Genomic DNA, 21,587 nt, shown 5'->3' on the forward strand with positions numbered 1-21,587 from the left:
CCACATGCTTTGTTAAAAGCGGAGGATTCTGTGAGGCTGAGATCATCAGCTTTGTTTTGAAGTTGTGTGTTGAAAGCCAAGGGGCTCTAGGCCAGGGATATTGGGATGGCGGTGGCACATCTGGGTGATCTAGTGATCTGGGTCAAACTGAGTCTGTGGTGAGCAAACTCCAATAAACAAGCAATATGTAGGTCAAATAACAGCAAAAATAAATACAATAGATATAACACAGGAAAATCAGTTTAGTTAACAACCTGAGAACTGGCTTGGATGTCTAGAACATATTCAGTGAAGGCGTTTCAAGACTGAGGAAACAAACAAACAGGTGAAACCACAAAACTACCATTGAGGAGCAGGTGAAAAGAAACTAAACAAGGAGGCTGAGGACCCCACATGGCCAGAAGTGTAATGACACTCCTAATGTCACTCCTCAAATCATGACAGAAAAAGGGTAGGTACATTTGAAACATGCTTCAGTCCACAGCAGCAATTATAACAACAAACATTATCATTAAAATAATATTATGGTTTAAAGTTGCCATAGCAGCTTACAATAAAATATGGCAATAACAATACAAACTTTAACTCTTAATTAAAAGGGTGGGTTTTGAACATTCTAACACAAGATTCCATTCCGCAACAATTCAAGGTTCTAAAATTCTATATAGAATTCAATGAACCCAGATATTCTTTAGAATGTTAATTTTCCAACATTCCTGTCACACCGGTGTGACGGTACACTCTTAAATTTTAACTTTGGCTGCTGGGGTCAATGAAGAAGAAGAGCCAAGCTGGATGTTGATTTGAATAGCTGGATTTTGTTTGGAATACCAGAATCTCAGTTTGGGGAGTTAGAGTTAAAGGTGTCGATCATTCCTTCCAACTGAAAAACCAAAAGAACACCAGAGGGGGAGATCATAGGTCCCTGGACTCCCTGCAATTACTATTCTGTAGTTTCAGATAAGGAGATTTAAGTTCAAGTTAAAGTTTAATTTGTTGTTACTTAGCACCCGGTGCTATCTAATCATGGTAGGTTATATTACAGTACAAACACTTTTTAATGATTTTAACAAGTCATTTACTATCATATGATATGTTTACATTTCTAATGTGTTTTACCGTTTTTAAAAGGACAAAATATTGATCTCGCTGTTACAGAAACTCTTTTTTGTACCTTAAAATAATGTTTCCAAAATCGTTTCAGTGGTTCATCAACTCGTAACCACACGTATGCATTCACTTTGTGGCCCTCTATAACCTGTAACCACACTGTAAGTCTACCAGATCGGGTAGCGGATCTGTAGTTGGATGGAATGAGACATACAAAATACATAGAAATAGAAATTTGACTTTTTTCGATGTCGCAATTCATCACTTCATAAAATCATGCAACGTACTCTACCTTGTATGTGGACATTGTTATTTGCTGGATAAACAAATAGCAGGCGTGCGACAGAGCAAAAGTGCTTTAATGTTGCTTTAACATCTATTGTTTTCTGAGATCATAGTGAACACACACTTCTCCAAAATTGGAACTTTGGTTTCCCAAATCACTATTGTTTTAAATGCGTTACTATACTGATATGAATTTTGTAGGAATAAACAATCCCCCCCAATATTTCTATGCACTTAATATACCATGTCTATCTTTTCTACCTACAGTATCTATTATGTGTACAGTATGTCTTTACATGACTGGGCCTTAATTAATAAATTGTCATCAAATGCATAAACCCCCACCATGCAGAGGAGCCAGAACAACAAATCCTTTCATATTATGTCATTATTGAAGTATTTCAGTTTTATTAATAAAAAATAGGCCTATGCATTATGCAGTGTTTGTTAAATATGCATTCTTTATGTTTCCAGAGTTTGTTATACTGTGGTTTCCTGTAGGCTATGTAGATTAGCCCTGGTCTTTGGAGATCAAAGAAATCTTCTTTTAGACATGTAGTACCAATGTTGATCAGCGGGGGGTGACAACAAGCTGGTACTGAGCAGGGACTTTAAGAAAGCTGCTGAACTCAGGCTTTATGTCCAGACTGGACGGTCCTCCAGGGGTGCTGAGGTGGAAATGCTGCACTATGGACACCAGGAAGAGCAGCAGCTCCATCCGTGCCAGTGACTCTCCCACACATGAACGCTTACCTGAGACACAAACAGACAGTTACCTGTTTTGCAACACAAGATTTTTTAAGGATGTTGTCTTTTCATTTTGTCATTTTTGATGTATGAATCAATATTGGATTACGTGTGCCAAACGTATGGTCACTAAATACATGTCTTCAAGTGAAAGTATCAAGAGTCTTTGCCGTTGCAGAAGATTATCATAAAGTTGCAAATGCCCTTCCTACCTGCAGAGAAGGGAAGGAAGGCCGGGTTCTTCTTGAAGTTGCCATTTTGGTCCAGGAAGTTCACAGGGTTAAAGGCCCAGGCGTTCTCCCATTGGTCCTCATCTCGGAGAACAGAGTGCAGCATGGGAATGATCACTGTGTCCTACAAGGGGTCAGAGGTCATGATTTAGGAAGGTTTATTTTTTTTTTAAGCTCTAAAAGATGCAGAATGTATTAGGTAAGGGATAATGTATAGAACGCCGGTCATTATCGGAAAATAATTCCCGACAGGATGAACTGAACCCCGACGCGCAGCGGAGGGTTTTGCTTCGTCCTGAAGGGAATTATTTTCCGAAAACGACCGGCGTTCTATACATTATCCCGCTTATTATACGGCTACTTGCCAAAACGAGAAAAGAAACTCATCTCAGTGTCTTTAGCAATGACTTGGCTACCGTTTCGTGGCTACCGCAACAACTAGCGGAGTGAACCCGTTGCCATTGGCAGCGGGCATTATACCTTCGGAGCGGTCATCTATCAAGAAATAATGACCGGTAGAACGTTGGGAAATCCCATTCAAGTCAATGGAGCGTTCTACTTGCATTGTGAAGAGTCGTATAATAATGTCATGTATTGACCAACAAAAACAACTGATTTTGTAGGACTACAGTAAATGCACATTTAGAATACAGATCATTTCTGTTACAGCTTGATGTTGTGGTTACCGCTGGGTTCCGCGCAAAAGACAATTGACTTACAGCGTGCTGCGGTCAAAGTTCAACATATTTCAACTTTGACCGTGGTACGCGCAAAAATGCCGCTATACTGAGCGCAGCGGCAGACCAGTTCTTGATGGGTTTCATAGCACATGCCGCGTGTAATGTGATGGGGCCTTGAGGAGCCGACCCACCTTGGGAATAATGTAGTCTCTGAATGAGATGTTCTTGGTGGCATAGTGGGGGACACTGAGGGGTACAAAGTCCATGTAGCGCTGAACTTCATGGATCACAGCGTCAGTGTACGGGAGGGACTTCCTGTCCTCCATTTGTGGGGTTCCGTGTTGGCCAAGCACTGCTTCAATCTCCTTCTGCACGTGCTCTGCAATTTTCAAAGAACTGGGTAGCAATATAATTTTGCTTTAACATTCAGGGTTCCATGAAAGCCTATGAGACTGCCCAACTCATTGATGGGGATCCAAAAAAATGAGTTTGAAGCTTAATTTCAGGTACAAGAGCTGCATAGTGCTGTGTGTGTGTGTGTGTGTGTGTATGTGTGTGTGTGTGTGTGTGTGTGTGTGTGTGTGTGTGTGTGTGTATGTGTGTGTGTGCGTGTGTGTGTGTGTGTGTGTGTGTGTGTGAGGTAAAGTTCTAATGTGTGTGTGTGTGTGTGTGTGTGTGTATGCGTGCGTCTCTCTCTCTCTCTCTCTCTCTCTCTCTCTCTCTGTGTGTGTGTGTGTGTGTGTGTGTGTGTATTTGCATACAAGTGTAGAAAGTGCATAGTCTCACCTTGAATATCAGGTTCGAGACCAGGGCAGGGTAGGGCTAAAACCTCAGTCTATGCAGCAACACTATGCAGGTTATGCATATAAACCTACATTTGTGTGTGTATGTGTGTGTGTGTGTGTGTGTGTGTGTGTGTGTGTGTGTGTGTGTGTGTGTAATGTAAAGTTCTAATATGTGTGCGTGTGTGTGTGTGTGTGTGTGTGTGTGTGTGTGTGTGTGTGTGTGTGTGTGTGTGTGTGTGTGTGTGTGTGTGTGTGTGTGTGTGTGTGTGTGTGTGTGCGTTTGAATGTAAGCATAAAAAGTGCATAGTCCCACCTTGGATATCTGGGTGCTTTATAAGCAACATGAAGGCGTATCGGAGGGTGGTGCTGGTGGTCTCGGTCCCAGCCATGAAGAGATCTCGGACTGTAGCTGCCATGTTTTCATAGATGAACTCAGATTCAGGCAGGTGCTTCTCCTAACAGCAGGCAATCCCATTAACATGAGTTGGTGGGGGAAAAATCCAGTCAGTTCTTAATACTTATGATTTTTTTAGTTTTGGTTTTTGTCTTTTTTTTTTTATCTCAAAGTCTTTGTATTTTATATTTGGCCTAGGCTTGGTATATGGCTGAACAGCCAAAAGCAAAATGTGAGAAACATGTGTATTGTAATGTTAGTGAATGACTGCTGCCTGACTGCAGCTTTACCTGCATGATACTAAGACTTGTGGGTGACTATGTGTAGAGATGTCTAACTGTAACCATAAAAATAACAATAATAATTCATGGACCTAAAGTCATGAACAAAGTCAATTTGCTGCATTCACACACCACAAAATTGGTAACACTTTACGATAAGGGTACATGAATTCTCATGACAACTTGTTCTCAGAAGCTCACCTGGTTGAGTCTGATGAGGAAACAGTCAATGTAGTCTCGAGGGTTGTCTGGGTCCAGAGTCTCTTCATGCTGGTGGATCTTCTCAGTAATAAAGGCATTCAGCTCATCTAACTGCTTGAAGACGTTGTGATGGGGCCCAGGGAGGTGCTCCATCAGCTTGGGGATGAGGTTGTACAGCTGTGTAGGTTGTGTGAGAGGAATAGACTTGTTGAGCATGTGGGCTGTCGACTTTTCTGAGATTGGACAACACACACACATGCCCCCCCCCACCCACCCCCCCAAAACACTCATCTAGGACAAGAATAACAAAAGGCTTTCATGTTGAAGCTGCCACTTCTGCAAAAAAACAAATCTTGCTTGAATTCTAGTCCACAATTGAAATCTATCGATATACCTGCCCCCAGGGACTGCTCTCAAGGTGTTGTACGGCCTGCATAATTTGCAGTAGACGCAGGAAGTGGACGTCGTCGTAGCTGAAGCGCTCTCCGAACACCAGCGCACAGATCACGTTAGCCGTGGCGCGGCTCAGGAAGAATGTTGGGTTGAATGGAGTCGCTGGGGGGAGAGAGTTGTGATTCTTTATAGGCAATCAACTACTGGCAAATGCATATCTAGCCACTCTCTTATGCAACAATGCTAAAAATATACAAATGCATGGATACACATACACACACCAAGAGACACAGACACAGATAGACAGACAGACAGACACAGACACACACACACACATACTCACAAAGACACAAACAGACACACACACACATACTCATAAAGACACATACCAAGACACACACACACACACACACACACACACACACACACATACTCACACTTGGTTTCTCTCAGGCTCTCCAGCAGGTGTTGGCTCTCCTCCAGAGTCCACTGCTCCATCCTCTTGCGGCCCATCCCAAAGTCTCTGAGCGTGCTCAGTGTGAAGCGTCTCAGCTGGCGCCAGCGCTCACCGTTACTGACGGCCAGACCTGAACAAAATCATCGTCGGACACACATTACGCACAACAGACATTTTAATGATATAATAATAAGCTGTACCTAAGAAAACATTGAATGGGTCCCTTTACAGTGTATGTAAACAGTATACTGTACAGTAACTGTATTGTGTATAAGCCTCAGGACGGTGTTTTATGCAAGTTAAAAGAAACAAAACCATAATATACCATATTAACTGCCCCCGTGTTTTAACCTCATAGCTGAATAAATTGTGCAAAGTCAATGTATACGCCGCGGCTAATAGTCGGGAAATTACAGTAATGTGAAAATATCCAGGGCATTCATTCATTATAAGCTAATTCATTCATTAATTTCACAATACAAAGTGGGGGTGATCGTGCTAGCTACTATGTGATCTTACCATATCCCCTGGTCACTTTGTCAAAGAACGGCACTGGCGGTCTATCCGTGAACTCATCAGCCTGGTCCACCAGCGCCTCTTTCACCGCCTGGTACCCACTCAGAACCACAATGCGCCAGGGTCCCAGATGAACGGTCATGACCGGGCCGTACTGCTGACTCCACTGGGATGGAAGAGAATGACGAGCAATGTTTATGGGATAGTAGTACACACTAACATACATCAGAGTTAAAGATGCAGTCAGGGATTTTGCAGGAAGTCACGTTTGTTTGTGTTTACATTTATATCTAATTTTATTGACAGAGACTTTTGTGGAAAAACAACATACAGCGTATTTTAATTTTAACCAAGGACAAAACGAAATGCGCCAGAGCTCACCTGAATAAAATAAAACTTGAAACTAAAACTCGAAACTTGAAACTTCTACCTTCAGTATTCCCAACTAAATTCCCCACAGGGTTTTGTTTTAGTTTTAGGGACAGGCTGCCGCCACTTTGTTTGTTTTCAATTTTCTGAGCCTGGGCTGCAGAGGCCGGGTTTGTGCACTCACATTCTGGGCAGCTAGTGGTCGTGAGGAGGTGACTGCTGAATGTGACTAAAAAATGCACCTGTGCGACTGCACCTTTAAACTATGTGGAGGACTTAGGTCAGGCTAAGCACACACACGCACGCACGCGCGCACACACACACACACACACACACACACACACACACACACACAGACACACACAGACACACACACACACACACCAAAGACTGCAATTGTAAGTGAAAATATAGTACCAGGATAAAAAGGATAAGAAAAGGATTCATGCTACTCATAAAAAATATCCCCAAATCCATACACTGCATCTAAATATCCCCAAACATTTGGCTTGCTTAGTATATAAATATTGATGTGAAATATTCAAATGAAATGCTCAGACAATCTTTAGCTATACTGTATGTGAACAAATGGGAAGTGTAATCCAACCAAATGGCAGAATGAGAAGTGATACCTTCAAAAAGGTCTCAAAGGGCGCTCTCTTGTTCACTTGGGGCAGGTTTCCCAGCAGGGGCAGTCCAGTGGGGCCTGGGGGCAGTGGAAGCCCCTGTTGCCCCGTCCTCCTCCAGACCAGCAGCAGCAGGAGCAGCACCAGGCCAGCCAGCAGCAGCATGCTGCACTCAGACATGACGCACCTCCTTCCCTCTCCTCTGTCAGCTGCTCTTATAGCTTCACTTTGTAGTCACTTCTCTCTCTCTCTCTCACTCTCTTTCGCCCTTTCTCTCTCTCTCTGTTTCTGTCTCTCTAGATACAGTATCTACACGTCCCTTTCTCTCTATATCACCACCTCTCATACATTATTCTCTTTTTGTCTGTAACTTGGCTGTGCTCATGCTGAGTGCTCTCCACAGACTGAACGGCTCTATGTGGGGGAGGTTGTGGGTGAGGGGAGGAGACGTCCACTGAGCAGGACTTGGATAGAGGGGAGTCATGTGTCTGCTTCTCGTTCACTTTAACCCGGAGAACTACACCAATCGCTCTGATCCTTTTAGTTAGCTATCAGTGCCAAAACAAACAACCATAGCCAGTGGGAGGAATCTTTGTACTAGCTATAGTTTCCCAATTGCATAATGGCACTACAGTACAGGGCTTGTGCAATGCTGAGGATGATGAAAACAAGACCTAAATAACTGTTATGGTTTTCAAACCCTTAATGAAACTTTTGCAATGAAAATAGACACATGGTTCACACATGCATTGATAAGGAAGTGGCACCCGAGGTGAGGAATGTGAAGTCGTTGGTGCATACATGCCCTTGGAAAGTTGACAAATAAGTCCACTGAATCGGGGACCAGCCAGAAGTACAGTACTGTACAGCTGCAAGTCGAGTCAAGTCGAGAGGCAATTCAGTTATTTAGCAAAAACAAAAGCAATGTATTGAACTACAATGTGTTGTGTGATCCACGTGTTGTTACTAGTCTAACTGGGTAATTTTCCGATCCCTATCCTCTGCCCCACCCACTTCCTGTCAATCTCTATCATAATTACAATAAATCTAAGACACCTGTAATATTGATATTAATCGATAATTTAATATTTCAAATATATTTGCACACACACACACACACACACACACACAAAGGGAGAGAGAGAGATGATCCTACATGTCACACACACAAGCATAGAGAGAGTGAGACAGAGAGAGAGGTATGCTCCTACACACACACACACACACACACACACACACACACACACACACACACACACACACTCTCTCTCTCCTTTTACATCAGTTGACTTGTAACCTTTCTGTTTTTTTCCTTTAATTTTCTTTTGGCTTAGTCCCTCTTTCTCTCTGTCTAACCTGTTGTTCTCCTTTAACACCATCTCTCTATCTTTCTTTGTCTTCCCTCTCTCAATATCTTTTTTTCTCTATAGGTTTAACCTCTCTTTCCCTCCCTTCAGCTGTAACCTCCCTTCCATATTTGGATATAGGCGGGAGAAACAACTTCCTACTTGATTCCTGCACTTCCCGTCTCATGTGGTGTGTGAGCATTTGAGCTCGGCTTTTAATTCTCTACAAAATTGTCGCTATAAGACATACTTCTAGAACAAACTTAACACTCAAGTTTTCTAAGGTAAGTTACATGGTTTACAAACAACTACTTTTTATGTCTAAGTGACATTTTTTTTCTAGAAGAGATTTTGTTTTCAATGGTCGTGTGGGGAATAGAGATAAACACATGGCGTTCCTATAAGCTGTCTAGTTGATGTACTGTGTGTTTATTTGATGAGAAATGGGTCGGAACACACCATGAAAAAGAAAGCAAAACCCTCATAATGCTACATGGCTTTTTATCAAGCTCTGTTGCATCTTTTAAACTTATATTTTCGTTGGCGTTTCATGGTGTCCTCGTTTGCCATTTTGACCCACAGAACAGAGTCTTTTGAGAGTCAGGGAGGGTGGCGGCGTCAGTGATTACTGTACACTGTATATCTACATTTCTACATGCCACTCAGACATTCTCAGCTCTTTACATTTGTCCACATAAGCATTCATGACAGTCAGCCACCCTCAAATTCTACATTTGTGAATGCTAAAGATTCCTATCTGATACTCAGGGATTTAGTGCTATAGTTGTACAGTACATGTCTTTTGTGTGGAGGCGAGGTTTGTACATGCTGTACATGCTGTACCTGCGTTGTAACACACCTGTACAGCACCTGTCTATAGGGCTCCAGATGGTTACCGTATGTCAATACAGCAGCAAACTCTGACACTGACAGAACCCTGTTCTGGCCCAAGGCTTAGGGGTAGGGCAGAGGTTTGGGCAAATAGTGATGAATACATTTTATCTGTTGAATTTGACCGATTCGGTGTAAACATTCCATTGGTAACAGAATAATCCTTCACCAAGCTCATGTCCATCTCCACTGTATGTTTGCAGAGAACCACCTACAGTACTTAGACTAATGTTAGTAAGCCTATGTTTATAAACTTGAACGTACCTTCGGTTCAACTGGAACCAAGGGACTGTGGTCATGATTGATGGTGATTGTTTTTTTACATCTAATGGCAGAAAACATGGGGGACAATGAAGACATCTACAGACATCTAGATGAGTTGTCTAAATCAAAGTTTAAAAGGTTCAGGCAATACCTGAACCAGGATACCCTGCCTGGCTTTACACCAATTCCCTGGGGCCTACTGGAGAAGAAAGATGTGACTGACATAGTGCAATTGATGAAGGAGCGATATGGGATCAAAGGCCGTATGAAGATAACACAGCACATCTTGAGGGCTATGGGGCACCAGGATCCGTCACAACAGCTTCAGCAGACTTCGGCAGACTTCTCCACTAATTCCTCCAATCAGACAGTGAGGTGAGTCATGCCCAATCAGAGGTGTGAGTAGCCTGCCAAAACCAATCAGGTAGTGAGGCAAGATTGTCATGGCTGATCAGTGATCAGGTTGTGACGGAAGATCACAAGATTGTGTGTCCTTGTTGACAGTGCAAATTAGACCGTGGTGTAAAAAAAAAATAAGACAGTGGTGTGAAATTACCTCAGCCAAGGTATAATTATTTGGACCTGTCAATGTAGACTAAATCTAAAAACCTGAGCTCTTTCCTGTTTCGTTCTCACAGTGAAGCAAGGACTGGGGTTACCCAGGACATCCACACTCTGGGATTGGGAACGTCTGAAGCAGGTGTGGACGTTACACTTGAATAATTCCAACTGATACATTTAACCATAGCCAGTTATTTCACAGATGTTTTTCTTCAAAATGATAAACCTCAATAACACAATTATAATATATTGTATTATACTATTTACATGTGGACTTATAGTAGTTTACTGTAGATGGTGCCAGACAGATACAGCTCTAGAAAAATGAAGAGACCCCTGCACACTTATCTGATGTCATTCTACAGTTACTGAGTGACATTCAAATGAGTTGACAGTCATATTCAAAATTCAAAATTAGAATGTAACTCAGCAACCGTAGGATGACATGAGCAAAAATGTGCCGTGGTCTCTTCATTTTTTTCTAGAGATCTATATATAAATGTATACAATTTTTGTTTATCTATTTTAATATCTAAAATGAAACACAGTTACAGTACAGTATATGGGATACTTTTAGTCTGATGCTTTGTAAGCCATTTTCGCCTTTCACAATATCTGTGTCTTTTTAAAACAGGGAACAGAATCTCCTCTTCCCAAATGTCTGTCAGCAATACATCCACACCTCAACGTAGGAAATGGAATCAGTGTAGCAAAAGATGGCATGAGCAAATGGAAGCTCTTGTTAACATGGAGGACAGTAAGGTGAGGAGAGTTGGGAACCTGATATTTGTCCCTAAGGATGAGAAATTCCGGATGGCTAGGACAGGACAGGCTGAAGTCCTCTTGGGACTCAAGAAGGATGGCACAGAAGTTGCCATAAAGAAGATGCTCATATTCCAAGATGAACTGGAGCGCTTACTGGAATACAGGTTTACCAGTCTTCATGTTGTGCAGTACGTGGACTCTGAAGAAGTGGACGACGTTGGCTATATTGCCATGCAGTTGTGTGACTACAACCTGCAGGAATACTTAAAAGAAAAAAACCCAGATGAGCTAGAAAGGAGACGAATAGTGAAAGAGTTCCTTGAGGGTCTGAAAGTCCTACATGAGCATGATCTGATCCATCGAGACATCAAGCCTCAAAACATTTTAATTTGTAAGCTGATTTTTTTGTTGATATTATGTGAAATACACACTTGATTAACATGACTTTTTAATATTTTCAGAAATGGATATACAGTATAGTTTTTTGGAAAAAAGCGCTTCATTTGGCTCATGGGACTCATTCAATTTAATTCAGTTCTGTACAGTTTAATCTGTAATGTCTGGGTGAACCCTGACAAACCTGCATATGTTTTTAAGTAGGATGTGTTTACTTTACTTCTAGATAAATATGCCAATTTAAGTTTAATTCTGCAGCTGGTCACGCTCCTTGGAAATTTAAAATATATTGGTCCCCAGAGCCATTCTCAATCTCAATTGAGATTTGAGAAGTGGTTTGCTGTCAGCCAGGCTAAAATGGAGGACTAATTGGCAATTAATAATGACCCTTTACAGATGTTGATGGTGGAGTAAGATTGTCTGATTTTGGGATAAGTCGCACCTTAGAACCGGGCCAGACTACTAGAGTGACAAGCAGAGCTGGAACAGAGTGCTGGGAGGCCACAGAAGTACTCAGGACCCGACGAGACCAGGGCATTCGGTACAAGCAAAGCACTGATATACAGGTCTGTCATCATCTTTACACACATGCACAGACATTTACTTCATTACTTTTTCACACAGCAAGGTTATGGTTATGGTTATGGCTATTTGGCAGACGCCTTTGTTCAAAGACACAGAGTGCAGATAGATCTCATACATTTTGATAGATTTTCTCTTCTTGCCCACAGGTAGCTGGAATGCTGGTCTACTACATCCTCTCTGGTGGAAAACATCCCTTTGGCGATGACGAGGATTGTGAAGATAACATTAAAAAGTGTGACTACAAACTAGATGACCTTAATGATGAGGAAGCCAAGGATTTGGTTAAGAGCATGCTTAACGTTGATCCAGAAGCGAGGCCACGGATCACAGAAGTCCTCAGCCATCCCAACTTCTGGGATGACAAAAGGTACTGTATATCATCATGGCTTACTGCTTAGAGAAATGGACTGAGAAATGACTATAGGTTTGCGGAATGATTTTAATTTGATTAATCTGATTTGCTGTGGAGTTCAAGTATCAACAACCTGTCACCAGATTTATAGACTGATTGAAATATGAATTTGAAATATCACTGCCATCATTTCAGCAACATACTGTAGTTTTCACGAAGGTATCTAAAGGCAGTTAATTTGGTCTCATTTACCTCTAGGAAATTATTATGTAGCCTACAAGTTTTCAGTTCTTACAGGGGAGCTACACCAGACACGTAACTGAAGCGTTCCGTTCGCGACACGTATGTTGCAGCAGTTAATAATCACTACAATCAATGGAAGTAGCTACACCAGACGCGACAGTGGCGCGTATATTCAAAAAAACTAGACCCATCTTCTAAAATGGATTTTACGCGTCGCAAATGGAACGTTTCAGTTATGCGTCTGGTGTACAGTAGCTCCCCTGTTACTCACAAGCCTTCTTTCTGTCCTAGGAAAGAGAGTTTCCTGAAAGAGGTGGGGGATGTCCCAGAGGTGCAAAAGCATGAAAAGTCCTGTAAAGATGAGCACCTACAAAAGGTTCTCAAAGAACTGGAAGTGGACAAGAAAAGCTTTTCTACATGGAAAAAGGTGAGTACGAGCTCTCTCCTTCTGTCTCTTGGTATATCTGTCTCTCTCTCTCTCACACACACACACACACACACACACACACACACAGATTTGCCTATATGTATTTGATAGATGCTGGAAAGTTTTAAAATCTCCAGAGGCAGTGATATCCAAGCAGCAGGTGCATTTCAACAAATTAGAATACTGTATCATGTAAAAGTGAACTTTTCCCGTGATTTATACAGTGAATCTTATCCAGAATCTCAAAATGCTACACTAAAGAATTTATCATAGCCTACAGAAATATCGACCTGAGATGAGCTCTGATCGGGTAACAAGTCAAAACACCGGCAATGGTTTCTTTAACCTTTATTCTGTCAGTCTGCTTTTCCATTATACTCTTTTATGAGATGCACCTTTCTCACGCTAACAAAGCAATCTGTACAATCAACCTGTGTGTGAGTGTGTGTGTGTGTGTGTGTGTGTGTTTGTGTGTGTGTGTGTATGTGTGTGTGTGTGTGTGTGTGTGTGTGTGTGTGTGTGTGTGAGAATCGGATTTAGTAATCCCTGCCCCATAATCAGTCAACAGCTCCACCTAGTGCCCAGACATCTGTATGTGTGTGTGTGTGTGTGTGTGTGTGTGTGTGTGTGTGTGTGTGTCATGACTACTGATTAGTAGACCTCATAGTTACGTAAAGACTCATGTAAAACCATCCATCTTTCAGCATTGCAATAGTAATGCTTTCCAACACCTGCTTGCTAATACACCAGATGTTGTGCTAATCAATGAGGAGACCAAAGTGTTCATTTTGGTGGTAGGCTGCAGCTTTAGTTCTAGCATGGAGGAGATGGTGTGTAGACCAAGGTCATTATTAAATACAAACCACTCCTAAACACCATCTCAGAGCTACTGTAGGCTGTAGGTGCAATCTACCATTCATATTTGAAAATTAGTATTTGGAATTTTGTGCAGACCTACAGGTATGCTAAAGATTATAATGTGCATGTGTGTTTGTGTGTTCCCAGCTGGGCCATGTGACAGATGAAGACATGAAGGAGAAATGGTCGAAACTTGTGCAGGATCATTCTAAAGACAAAGACCCAGAGACCCTGCTATGTCTACTGCGATTCATACGCAATCGCTGGAGGCACCAGTCAGTTGGCACACCAACACACACACGCACACACACATACACACACACACACGCACACACACGCGCACATGCACTCGCACACGCACGCGCACACGCACACGCACACAAACACACTCACGTAAACTCTGGTGATTTCTTTAGCTAAGTCTTTCACCTGTTTTACTATTCACTTTTTGTAAAGTTGAAATGTGTGTATGTACTGTGTGTGTTTTAGGCCAGAGCGAATGGAAGAAATCAGCGTGATGAAGCTCTTCCCGGACCTGGTTGTCACCGCTTACAAGCTTGACAAAAAGAGAGGCTGGAAGTAAGTTTGTGCACTTGCACACACACCCACATCGCGAACACATACACTGAATTAGTATTTTCTCATTATTGTACAATTTCAATTCAATTTCATAAGTTCAATTCAATTCCATTTCAAAGGTCCCACAGAGATGTATGAGTAGTATAGGGCATCATCAGCGTTGGCTTCATCTCTGTTGGCTGTCAACAGCATGTCAATAGATGAGCAAGTGAGTTTTGTCAACTTCAAACAGTTACGCTTTGCTGTCTTACTTTTCATTACATTACATTTACATTACATTACATTTCATTTGGCTGACGCTTTTTAACCAAAGCGACTTACAACATGGAAAAAACAATTAGGTATTTCAAGAACATTTCTAACAACAATTAAAAAACCACAATAAGTGCATCAGTGGGTGTAATAAGTGCATAAATGAGTGTAATAAATGCATGAATGAGTGCGATTGTCTGAAGTAGTGCTATGAGAGGAGATGTTCTTTGAAGAGCTGGGTTTTCAGACCTTTTTTGAAGATGGCTAGGGATGTCCCTGCCCTAGTAGGAACAGATAGTGCATTCCACCAATGAGGGACGACAGATGAGAAAAGTTTGGATTGGCCTGCGCGTGCTGGCGGAAGAGCTAGACGTCGCTCAGCTGGAGCGCAGCGGTCGTGTGGTAGCATATGCCTGTATGAGGGTATTGAGATAGGTGGGGGCAGAGCCGGAGAGTAGCCTACTTTGTAGGCAAGCGTTAGAGACTTGAATTTGATGCGGGCAGCCAGCGGTAGCCAGTGTAGCTGGATGAGCAGTTTTTCACAACTGAGATAGATTTTTTTTTGACTGAAATGATGATCATAGTACCTGATCTACCAGAGTTAAGCAACACCATGCAAGTCACACACACATAAGGTGCGTTTGAAACAGAGCACTGCTGTAAATGAAGGGAGTCAGTTAGCACGTCCTCCAAAATGAGTGACCGAGACATCTATTTTTTTCTAAATATATTTGGGAGATGTGTGTTCAGAACGAGTACACTTTTGCATTATGATTTGTACTCATTTGGAACACATGCTCCCAAGATATATTTAAAAAGAAATGTAGATGTCTCGGTCACTTTCTTGGAGGACGTGCTAACTGACTCCCTCCATTTACAGCAACTGTGCTAAGCTAAAGCCAAAAACGCTGCTCCCAAAGCAGGACAATGCCCGGACGGATTTTAACCGGGTTTTTTCACTGTTCTTGGCTTAATTTCACTTCTGGGTGGCGTATTCCTTTTTTTGTAAAAAAAAAAAAAAAATTCAATAATTTGGACAAGTTCCGCGGGCCGGATTAAAACGTTCAACGGGCCGTAGTTTGCCCATGTCTGGGTAGTTGGCTGACAGATTCCTCAAGAATCTCATAAAAAGTCAGTGTTGGTGACAACAATTGTTGTGTAGATAGTCCAGTGCTTTTTTTATTATTATTATTATGATTACTTTTGAAAAATCTAAGCATAAAAGCCAAACAAGGTACATTTATGTACCAAACTAAGTTGTCAGTAGTGTTTTACCAGTTTGTTTACTTTTTGTAGGACAAATTGGTGCCTTCTTCAAACCTGACCAGTAAGTGGGCATTTGGAAGGCATCTTACCAGATAGAAAAGAGAGTTTACATTTTTTAATGATCCTTGAATCTTGCTCTGATGTAGTCTGAACCAGACATAACAAAAATGATTGTATGAGCAAAATGTCTCTGCAAAACATTGAGAAATAGTCCAACATCTTGCTTTATTTTGGCAATCCACTGCCGATGAATGTTTGTGTCTTTTGGCAAATGATGAATAGATAGTTCTTGGTTGTTGGTCAGAAATACAGTCTGGTACACAGCAGTAATTTCCTTCGCTCACACAGCAACTTTCTGAGCTTTCCAAACCCTCCCACCATGGCTTCGTTTTCGCACAGGAAAGTATTGAAAATGGTAACCGTGTGACATAGGCAGTGATTCAGGTCAGGACAGGTCCCATGTTTTATTCCCCCTGTCCTCCACCCACTCACGCTCTCTTCCCTTCCCTCCAACAGTGTCCTGCCAACGATTCCTTCAGTTAAGAGAAAAGCTGAGTCCTCCAGCTCAACCAAGGTGGGGGGTCATGAGCCTGATGCTCCTCCCCAGAAGAAGACCAAGCATTAACCAAAGGGGGGAGGGTGTAACCCACCTTAAAAGTTGGTTACGAAGACCACACAGTATTATGCTGGTCTGAATACAGTAATTAAATAAATATATAAATATAATAAATATTTAATATATAAGATAAATAGCTTTATCTTTAGAGTTGGTAGTTGATCGAGTAGAATTTTATCAAGAAAAGAGTTAGAATAGAGACTCTATTCTAACTCTTTTCTTGATAAAATTCTACTCGATCAACTACCTTTTACTTCCACATCTTTTTCTACACCTCTTGACCTTTTTGGATATTTCCCTCGAATATCCCCCCCCCCCCCTAACCGTACCTAGAACTGGCCTAAACCATTACTAAATGATAACGGCACCCCTGGTTACTTTTAAAGGTGTATTTTTCTATTAAATAGAGTGGAGGGGTGCTACAGGTGTATGAGCCCTCTCCAAAAGGTAGCATTTGAGCATTAGTGTGTTGTTATGGACACTGGAGACCCCTTCCATCTCCATGGAGAACGGTGTGTGTGTGTGTACAAAAACGTTCTCAAGTCCTGGTGTCGCTTTTCAAAGTACTCGACAGGTTTGTCTTGTTTGTGATCAATGTTATTCTAAACAGAAATAACAATGTAATGTCCTCTGGAATACCTTTTCCATTGCCAGGCTGCAATAAATATACTCTATACTGTATTTTTATATGAGAAATTATTTTAACTGATCAATTAATTTTCCAAAATGTATTTCTTACTTATTTATTGTATTTTAGCGCTCTGTATCCCAACTAAACAAGTAAGAAGTAGTCACTCTCAATGGTGGGCATGTAGCCCCAGTAGACAGAAAAATTTAGTTTCGTCCTCGGGGGTTACTCCATATAGTCATATAGTTGTTGTCAAAGTTTTAATTTTAGCTTTAATTGCCCCTATCTTCAGATGAGATGTTATGAACTGCACCAAATTTCATGTGTATGAATGACACCCTCTGGGAGTATAGGTTTTGTGGAATTTCATCCATGGGGGGCTATAAAATAAATGGATTTATGTGTACATTCAGGACTGTATACCCATCGGCCTGTAGATGGTGGTATTAAGCAAATGGTTGCTCTGGGTGCTGGATGCTAGTAGTCATACACACACACACACACACACACACACACACACACACACACATGCAGGAACACACACACACAAACACAGACAAGCACAGGCACATACACACACACACACACACACACACATACACACACACACACACACACACACACACACACACACACACACACACACACACATTGATATTGGAGTAACAGTGGCGGCAGAGAACATAGTGAACTTATACACATAGAGACACATAAAACACACACACACTCATAGACAGAGAAGCACTCATACACAAAAGCAAGTGCACACATGCACACACTCATTTACATATAAAAGTTGCAGTAGGGGATGGAGTAGGCGACGGAAACAAAAGCGTGATTGATAAGTTTGCGGAGAGAATGTGCAGGACAAAGCGGCGGTCATATTGTGAATTGCTTTGCGGTACATCTAGTTATTACTGTGCTAGTTAAGTGACAATAACAACAACATCAGTTATAATATCAACATTTAGTAATTAATGAAATTAATGAAACAAACAAAAAACAAGCCAACATTTGTTTTCTTTACATGTTCGTTGTGATAAATGAATGGGTTGGATGTGAATAAATATCCTTTTGTAAATTAGTCTATCAAATACAATTGTGAGGCTTGTTCTGAAGATCACTTGTGCATACATTGTTCATTGTTCACATTTGTCTGTCTGTGTAAACTACAGCCTATTACTTTCTGACGTCAGACTAAACTGTAAACTGTCTTATCTTCAATTTTGTAAATCGGGGATAGGTATATTCATTATTGTGAAGACATTGATGTCAGCAACAAAAGTGGTCTTTTCCTTCCTTGTATTCCTTGTATGTCCAGTAGATGGCATGCTGAGACCAGAAATTTATGTTTTGAGTGTGTGAGAGAGAAGCCGATAGAGGGAGAGTGTGTGTGTGTGTGTGTGTGTGTGTGTGTGTGTGTGTGTGTGTGTGTGTGTGTGTGTGTGTGTGTGTGTGTGTGTGTGTGTGTGTGTGTGTGTGTGTGTGTGTGTGTGTATGTGTGTGTGTGTGTGTGAGAGAGAGAGAGGGGGGGGGGTACTGTAGTGTGTGTGTGTGTGTGTGTGTGTGTGTGTGTTTGGGTGTGCGTTCGTTTAGTGCAGTTGAGTGACAGCTGCGTCAGCGGGGGAGAAACGCACGCCCCTCCCGGTGTCGGAGAGAGGAGCCTATGGTTCAGCGCGTCTCGCTCGAGCACTCAGCAGAGTGTTCCATCGTTGTTGGAGAGGGCCCCGGACAACGGAGCGCCCGCGCTACACCACAAATACAAAAGTTGCAGGAGAGAAAAAAACGGTAGCAATGGTTGAGTGTATGCCTTTCATTCTTTTCTCAATTCTCTTCGGAGTTTCAACTTCTATCTCTTCTTTGCGGGAGCACCGACCGAATGAAGGTAAGTTGTTAGACATTTAAACTGAAAATGGATAAAGCAAGTTGCACAATTCTCCGGATTGGATGCTTACTGGAATTACATTTTTGTTCCGTGATAACGAGGGATTTAGTCGGACGTCAGCATACCTTCACCATCCTACGGGGGTCCGCTTTCCTCTTCAATCCACGAATAGCTTCCCTCGCGACCTGGAATTCTCATGCAGTCATAGCCGCTGAAGGACTGCGAGTTTTGTAGCCTACAGCTGACAGCAACTGGTCTTGTCAGCAGGCGTATCGCTTGCCATAAAACACATTTTTAAAGGATGTTGGCTCACTGTCGCCTATGTCATTTGCTTCATGAACATATGCGATAATCTGGCTCTAGAGTAGCCTAGCCTACGAGCCTAAATTAGGCTTTCCCTTGTAGTTCACCGTTGGTTCTCCAGGAGCGTTACTTAGATTTGGGAGATACAACTCCTTATTCACAGACACAACACCAAAATTGTGGTGACCAAATGTTGGGATATTTGAATTATAATTCTCTCGTATCATGTGGGTTGAATAAGGGGGGCAGTGATTGCCTGTATCGGGATGAAGGTGAAATCGCCAAACTAAAATAATCGAATAGCCTAAACCATTAAACACTTCAGGGACTACTCCGTCACTTCACCCCGCAACGAGAGAACTCCTAACAATAGCTGCACTGTTGTGTAGTCCTGTCTATCCGGGCCTACCCGTCCTCATTAAAACAATAATTCTTGTATCTCCCTCAGTAACCTTGCTGGATTCCAGGACGGTTCAAGGAGAACTGGGATGGGTCGCCAGTCCGTCCGAAGGAGGTGTAAGTCCCCCTCACCACACAAATGAACACACACACACACACACACACACACACACACACACACACACACACACACACACACGGCGTTCCTCGGTGAGTTCCAGGTTTTTAGAAAGGCATTGGATTTCTCAAGGAGCCGCGGGGTTGAATCGCTCTTTCGGGAGAAACTTCATATCTTCATTCTCCAACAAAGATCCTTGGCAGGGAAGATAGCTGCAGAGAACATGGAATGAAAGAGGGTAAAGAAAGTAGAAGGACATGACTACATTACACTCAAAATAAAGACGTCTTCGAAAGTTCAACTCTCAACTCAACTCTCTCTCAGTTCAATTCAATTCAAGAATGCTTTATTGACATATTGACAAGTTCACTCATATTGACAAGTTATACAATAACACATACAAGTTAATAGATTAAAATGAATAAGTAAACGTTTTCTAAAAATGCAATGTATGATGGTCTCTCTTCTCTCTCTCTCTCTCTCTTTCTTTCTCTTTCTCTAGTGGGAGGAGGTGAGTATCATGGATGAAAAGAATGTGCCCATCCGAACTTATCAGGTGTGTAACGTGATGGAACCCAGCCAAAACAACTGGCTGCGCACGCACTGGGTCTCTCGCGCCCTGGCACAGCGCGTCTATGTGGAGATCAAGTTCACTCTACGCGATTGTAACAGCTTGCCGGGAGTCACGGGCACTTGCAAGGAAACGTTTAACCTTCTTTACCACGAGGCTGACAACGACACTGGCGAGCGTTACGTGCAGGAGAGCCGCTTCTCCAAAATCGACACAGTGGCTGCGGACGAGAGCTTCACGCAGGTGGATATCGGTGACCGCGTGATGAAATTGAACACAGAGGTGCGCGACGTGGGCGTGCTCACGCGGAGAGGATTTTATTTGGCGTTTCAGGATGTGGGCGCATGTATCGCGCTGGTCTCCGTGCGCGTGTTTTACAAACGCTGTCCCCTCGTGGTGCGGAATCTCGCGCGCTTTCCTGACACGGTGACGGGGGCTGACACGTCCTCTTTGGTAGAGGTGCGCGGCTCCTGTGTGGATAATGCCGAGGAGCGAGATGTTCCCAGAATGCATTGCGGGGCTGATGGAGAGTGGCTGGTACCCATTGGAAGCTGTGTGTGTAACCCTGGTTACGAAGAACGCAATGGAGAGTGCCATGGTAAGACAACATGTTATGTCACTATGGTCTCCACACAGTCAGTCAATCTATATCTAGGCTATCTATCCATCTATCTATCTATATCACCCATCTCTCTCTCTCTCTCTCACTCTCTCTTGAAGAGGTCAAAGCACACAGTCCACCAGTTGTCATCCTCTGATCCGGTGCAACCCTGATCAGCAGTGACATGACTGGTGTGAGTGAGTGTGTGTGTGTGTGTGTGTGTGTGTGTGTGTGTGTGTGTGTGTGTGTGTGTGTGTGTGTACAATACTCCAGTGTCACTCACTCACTCACTCACTGACTGACTCACTCACTCACTCACGCACGCACGCACGCACGCACGCACGCACGCACGCACGCACGTATGCACACACACACACACACACACACACATGATACATATATGCATACACACAGACATGTATAGTAACACAAACACCCACCACACACACACACACACACACACACACACACACACACACACACACACACACAAACTGGTGTAATCTTCATGACACTCCCTTGGCGATGGCATCTGACACCATTCCAGTAAGGGATCTGGTTTCCATGTCGGTACGACCTCATTTCTACAGAGAGGAGTGTGAGAGAC

General features: G+C 42.6%; 3 protein-coding genes across 4 annotated transcripts in view; 2 read left to right on the forward strand and 1 right to left on the reverse strand.

Moving 5' to 3' along the window:
• Positions 1-1,836: 1,836 nt before the first annotated feature.
• On the reverse strand, positions 1,837-7,496 carry LOC134099036 (cytochrome P450 2C31-like). Its single transcript, XM_062551712.1, has 9 exons — positions 7,081-7,496; positions 6,083-6,245; positions 5,544-5,693; positions 5,108-5,268; positions 4,714-4,890; positions 4,151-4,292; positions 3,244-3,431; positions 2,355-2,496; positions 1,837-2,148 (listed from the first exon to the last, which is right to left on the reverse strand). The coding sequence occupies exons 1-9, from the start codon at positions 7,252-7,254 to the stop codon at positions 1,967-1,969; spliced, it is 1,479 nt and encodes a 492-aa protein (XP_062407696.1). The 5' UTR covers positions 7,255-7,496; the 3' UTR covers positions 1,837-1,966.
• A 1,075-nt stretch (positions 7,497-8,571) lies between these two features.
• On the forward strand, positions 8,572-16,656 carry LOC134099035 (uncharacterized). 2 transcript variants are annotated; one of them, XR_009941103.1, is made up of 11 exons: positions 8,572-8,704; positions 9,647-9,950; positions 10,214-10,275; positions 10,771-11,292; positions 11,694-11,863; positions 12,029-12,249; positions 12,769-12,904; positions 13,910-14,037; positions 14,252-14,341; positions 14,461-14,549; positions 16,376-16,656. XR_009941103.1 is itself a non-coding variant. In XM_062551710.1 (10 exons), the coding sequence occupies exons 2-10, from the start codon at positions 9,652-9,654 to the stop codon at positions 16,482-16,484; spliced, it is 1,737 nt and encodes a 578-aa protein (XP_062407694.1). In that variant the 5' UTR covers positions 8,572-8,704; positions 9,647-9,651; the 3' UTR covers positions 16,485-16,654. The 2 variants fall into 2 exon arrangements, 1 of the variants encoding a protein (XP_062407694.1); XM_062551710.1 differs by lacking the exon at positions 14,461-14,549 and having other exon boundaries at positions 16,376-16,654.
• Positions 16,657-18,749: 2,093 nt separating this feature from the next.
• The window catches only part of LOC134099109 (ephrin type-A receptor 4-like), a 20,154-nt gene continuing 17,316 nt past the window's right edge, over positions 18,750-21,587 (forward strand). The window contains exons 1-3 of the mRNA XM_062551858.1: positions 18,750-18,988; positions 19,740-19,807; positions 20,311-20,977. Coding sequence (XP_062407842.1) covers positions 18,898-18,988; positions 19,740-19,807; positions 20,311-20,977 — 826 coding nt within the window. The 5' untranslated portion in view covers positions 18,750-18,897. The remainder of the gene's footprint in view (positions 18,989-19,739; positions 19,808-20,310; positions 20,978-21,587) is intronic.

The sequence above is a fragment of the Sardina pilchardus genome, chromosome 13 (genome assembly GCF_963854185.1).
Source record: "Sardina pilchardus chromosome 13, fSarPil1.1, whole genome shotgun sequence".
In the NCBI taxonomy this organism is placed as follows: domain Eukaryota; kingdom Metazoa; phylum Chordata; class Actinopteri; order Clupeiformes; family Clupeidae; genus Sardina; species Sardina pilchardus.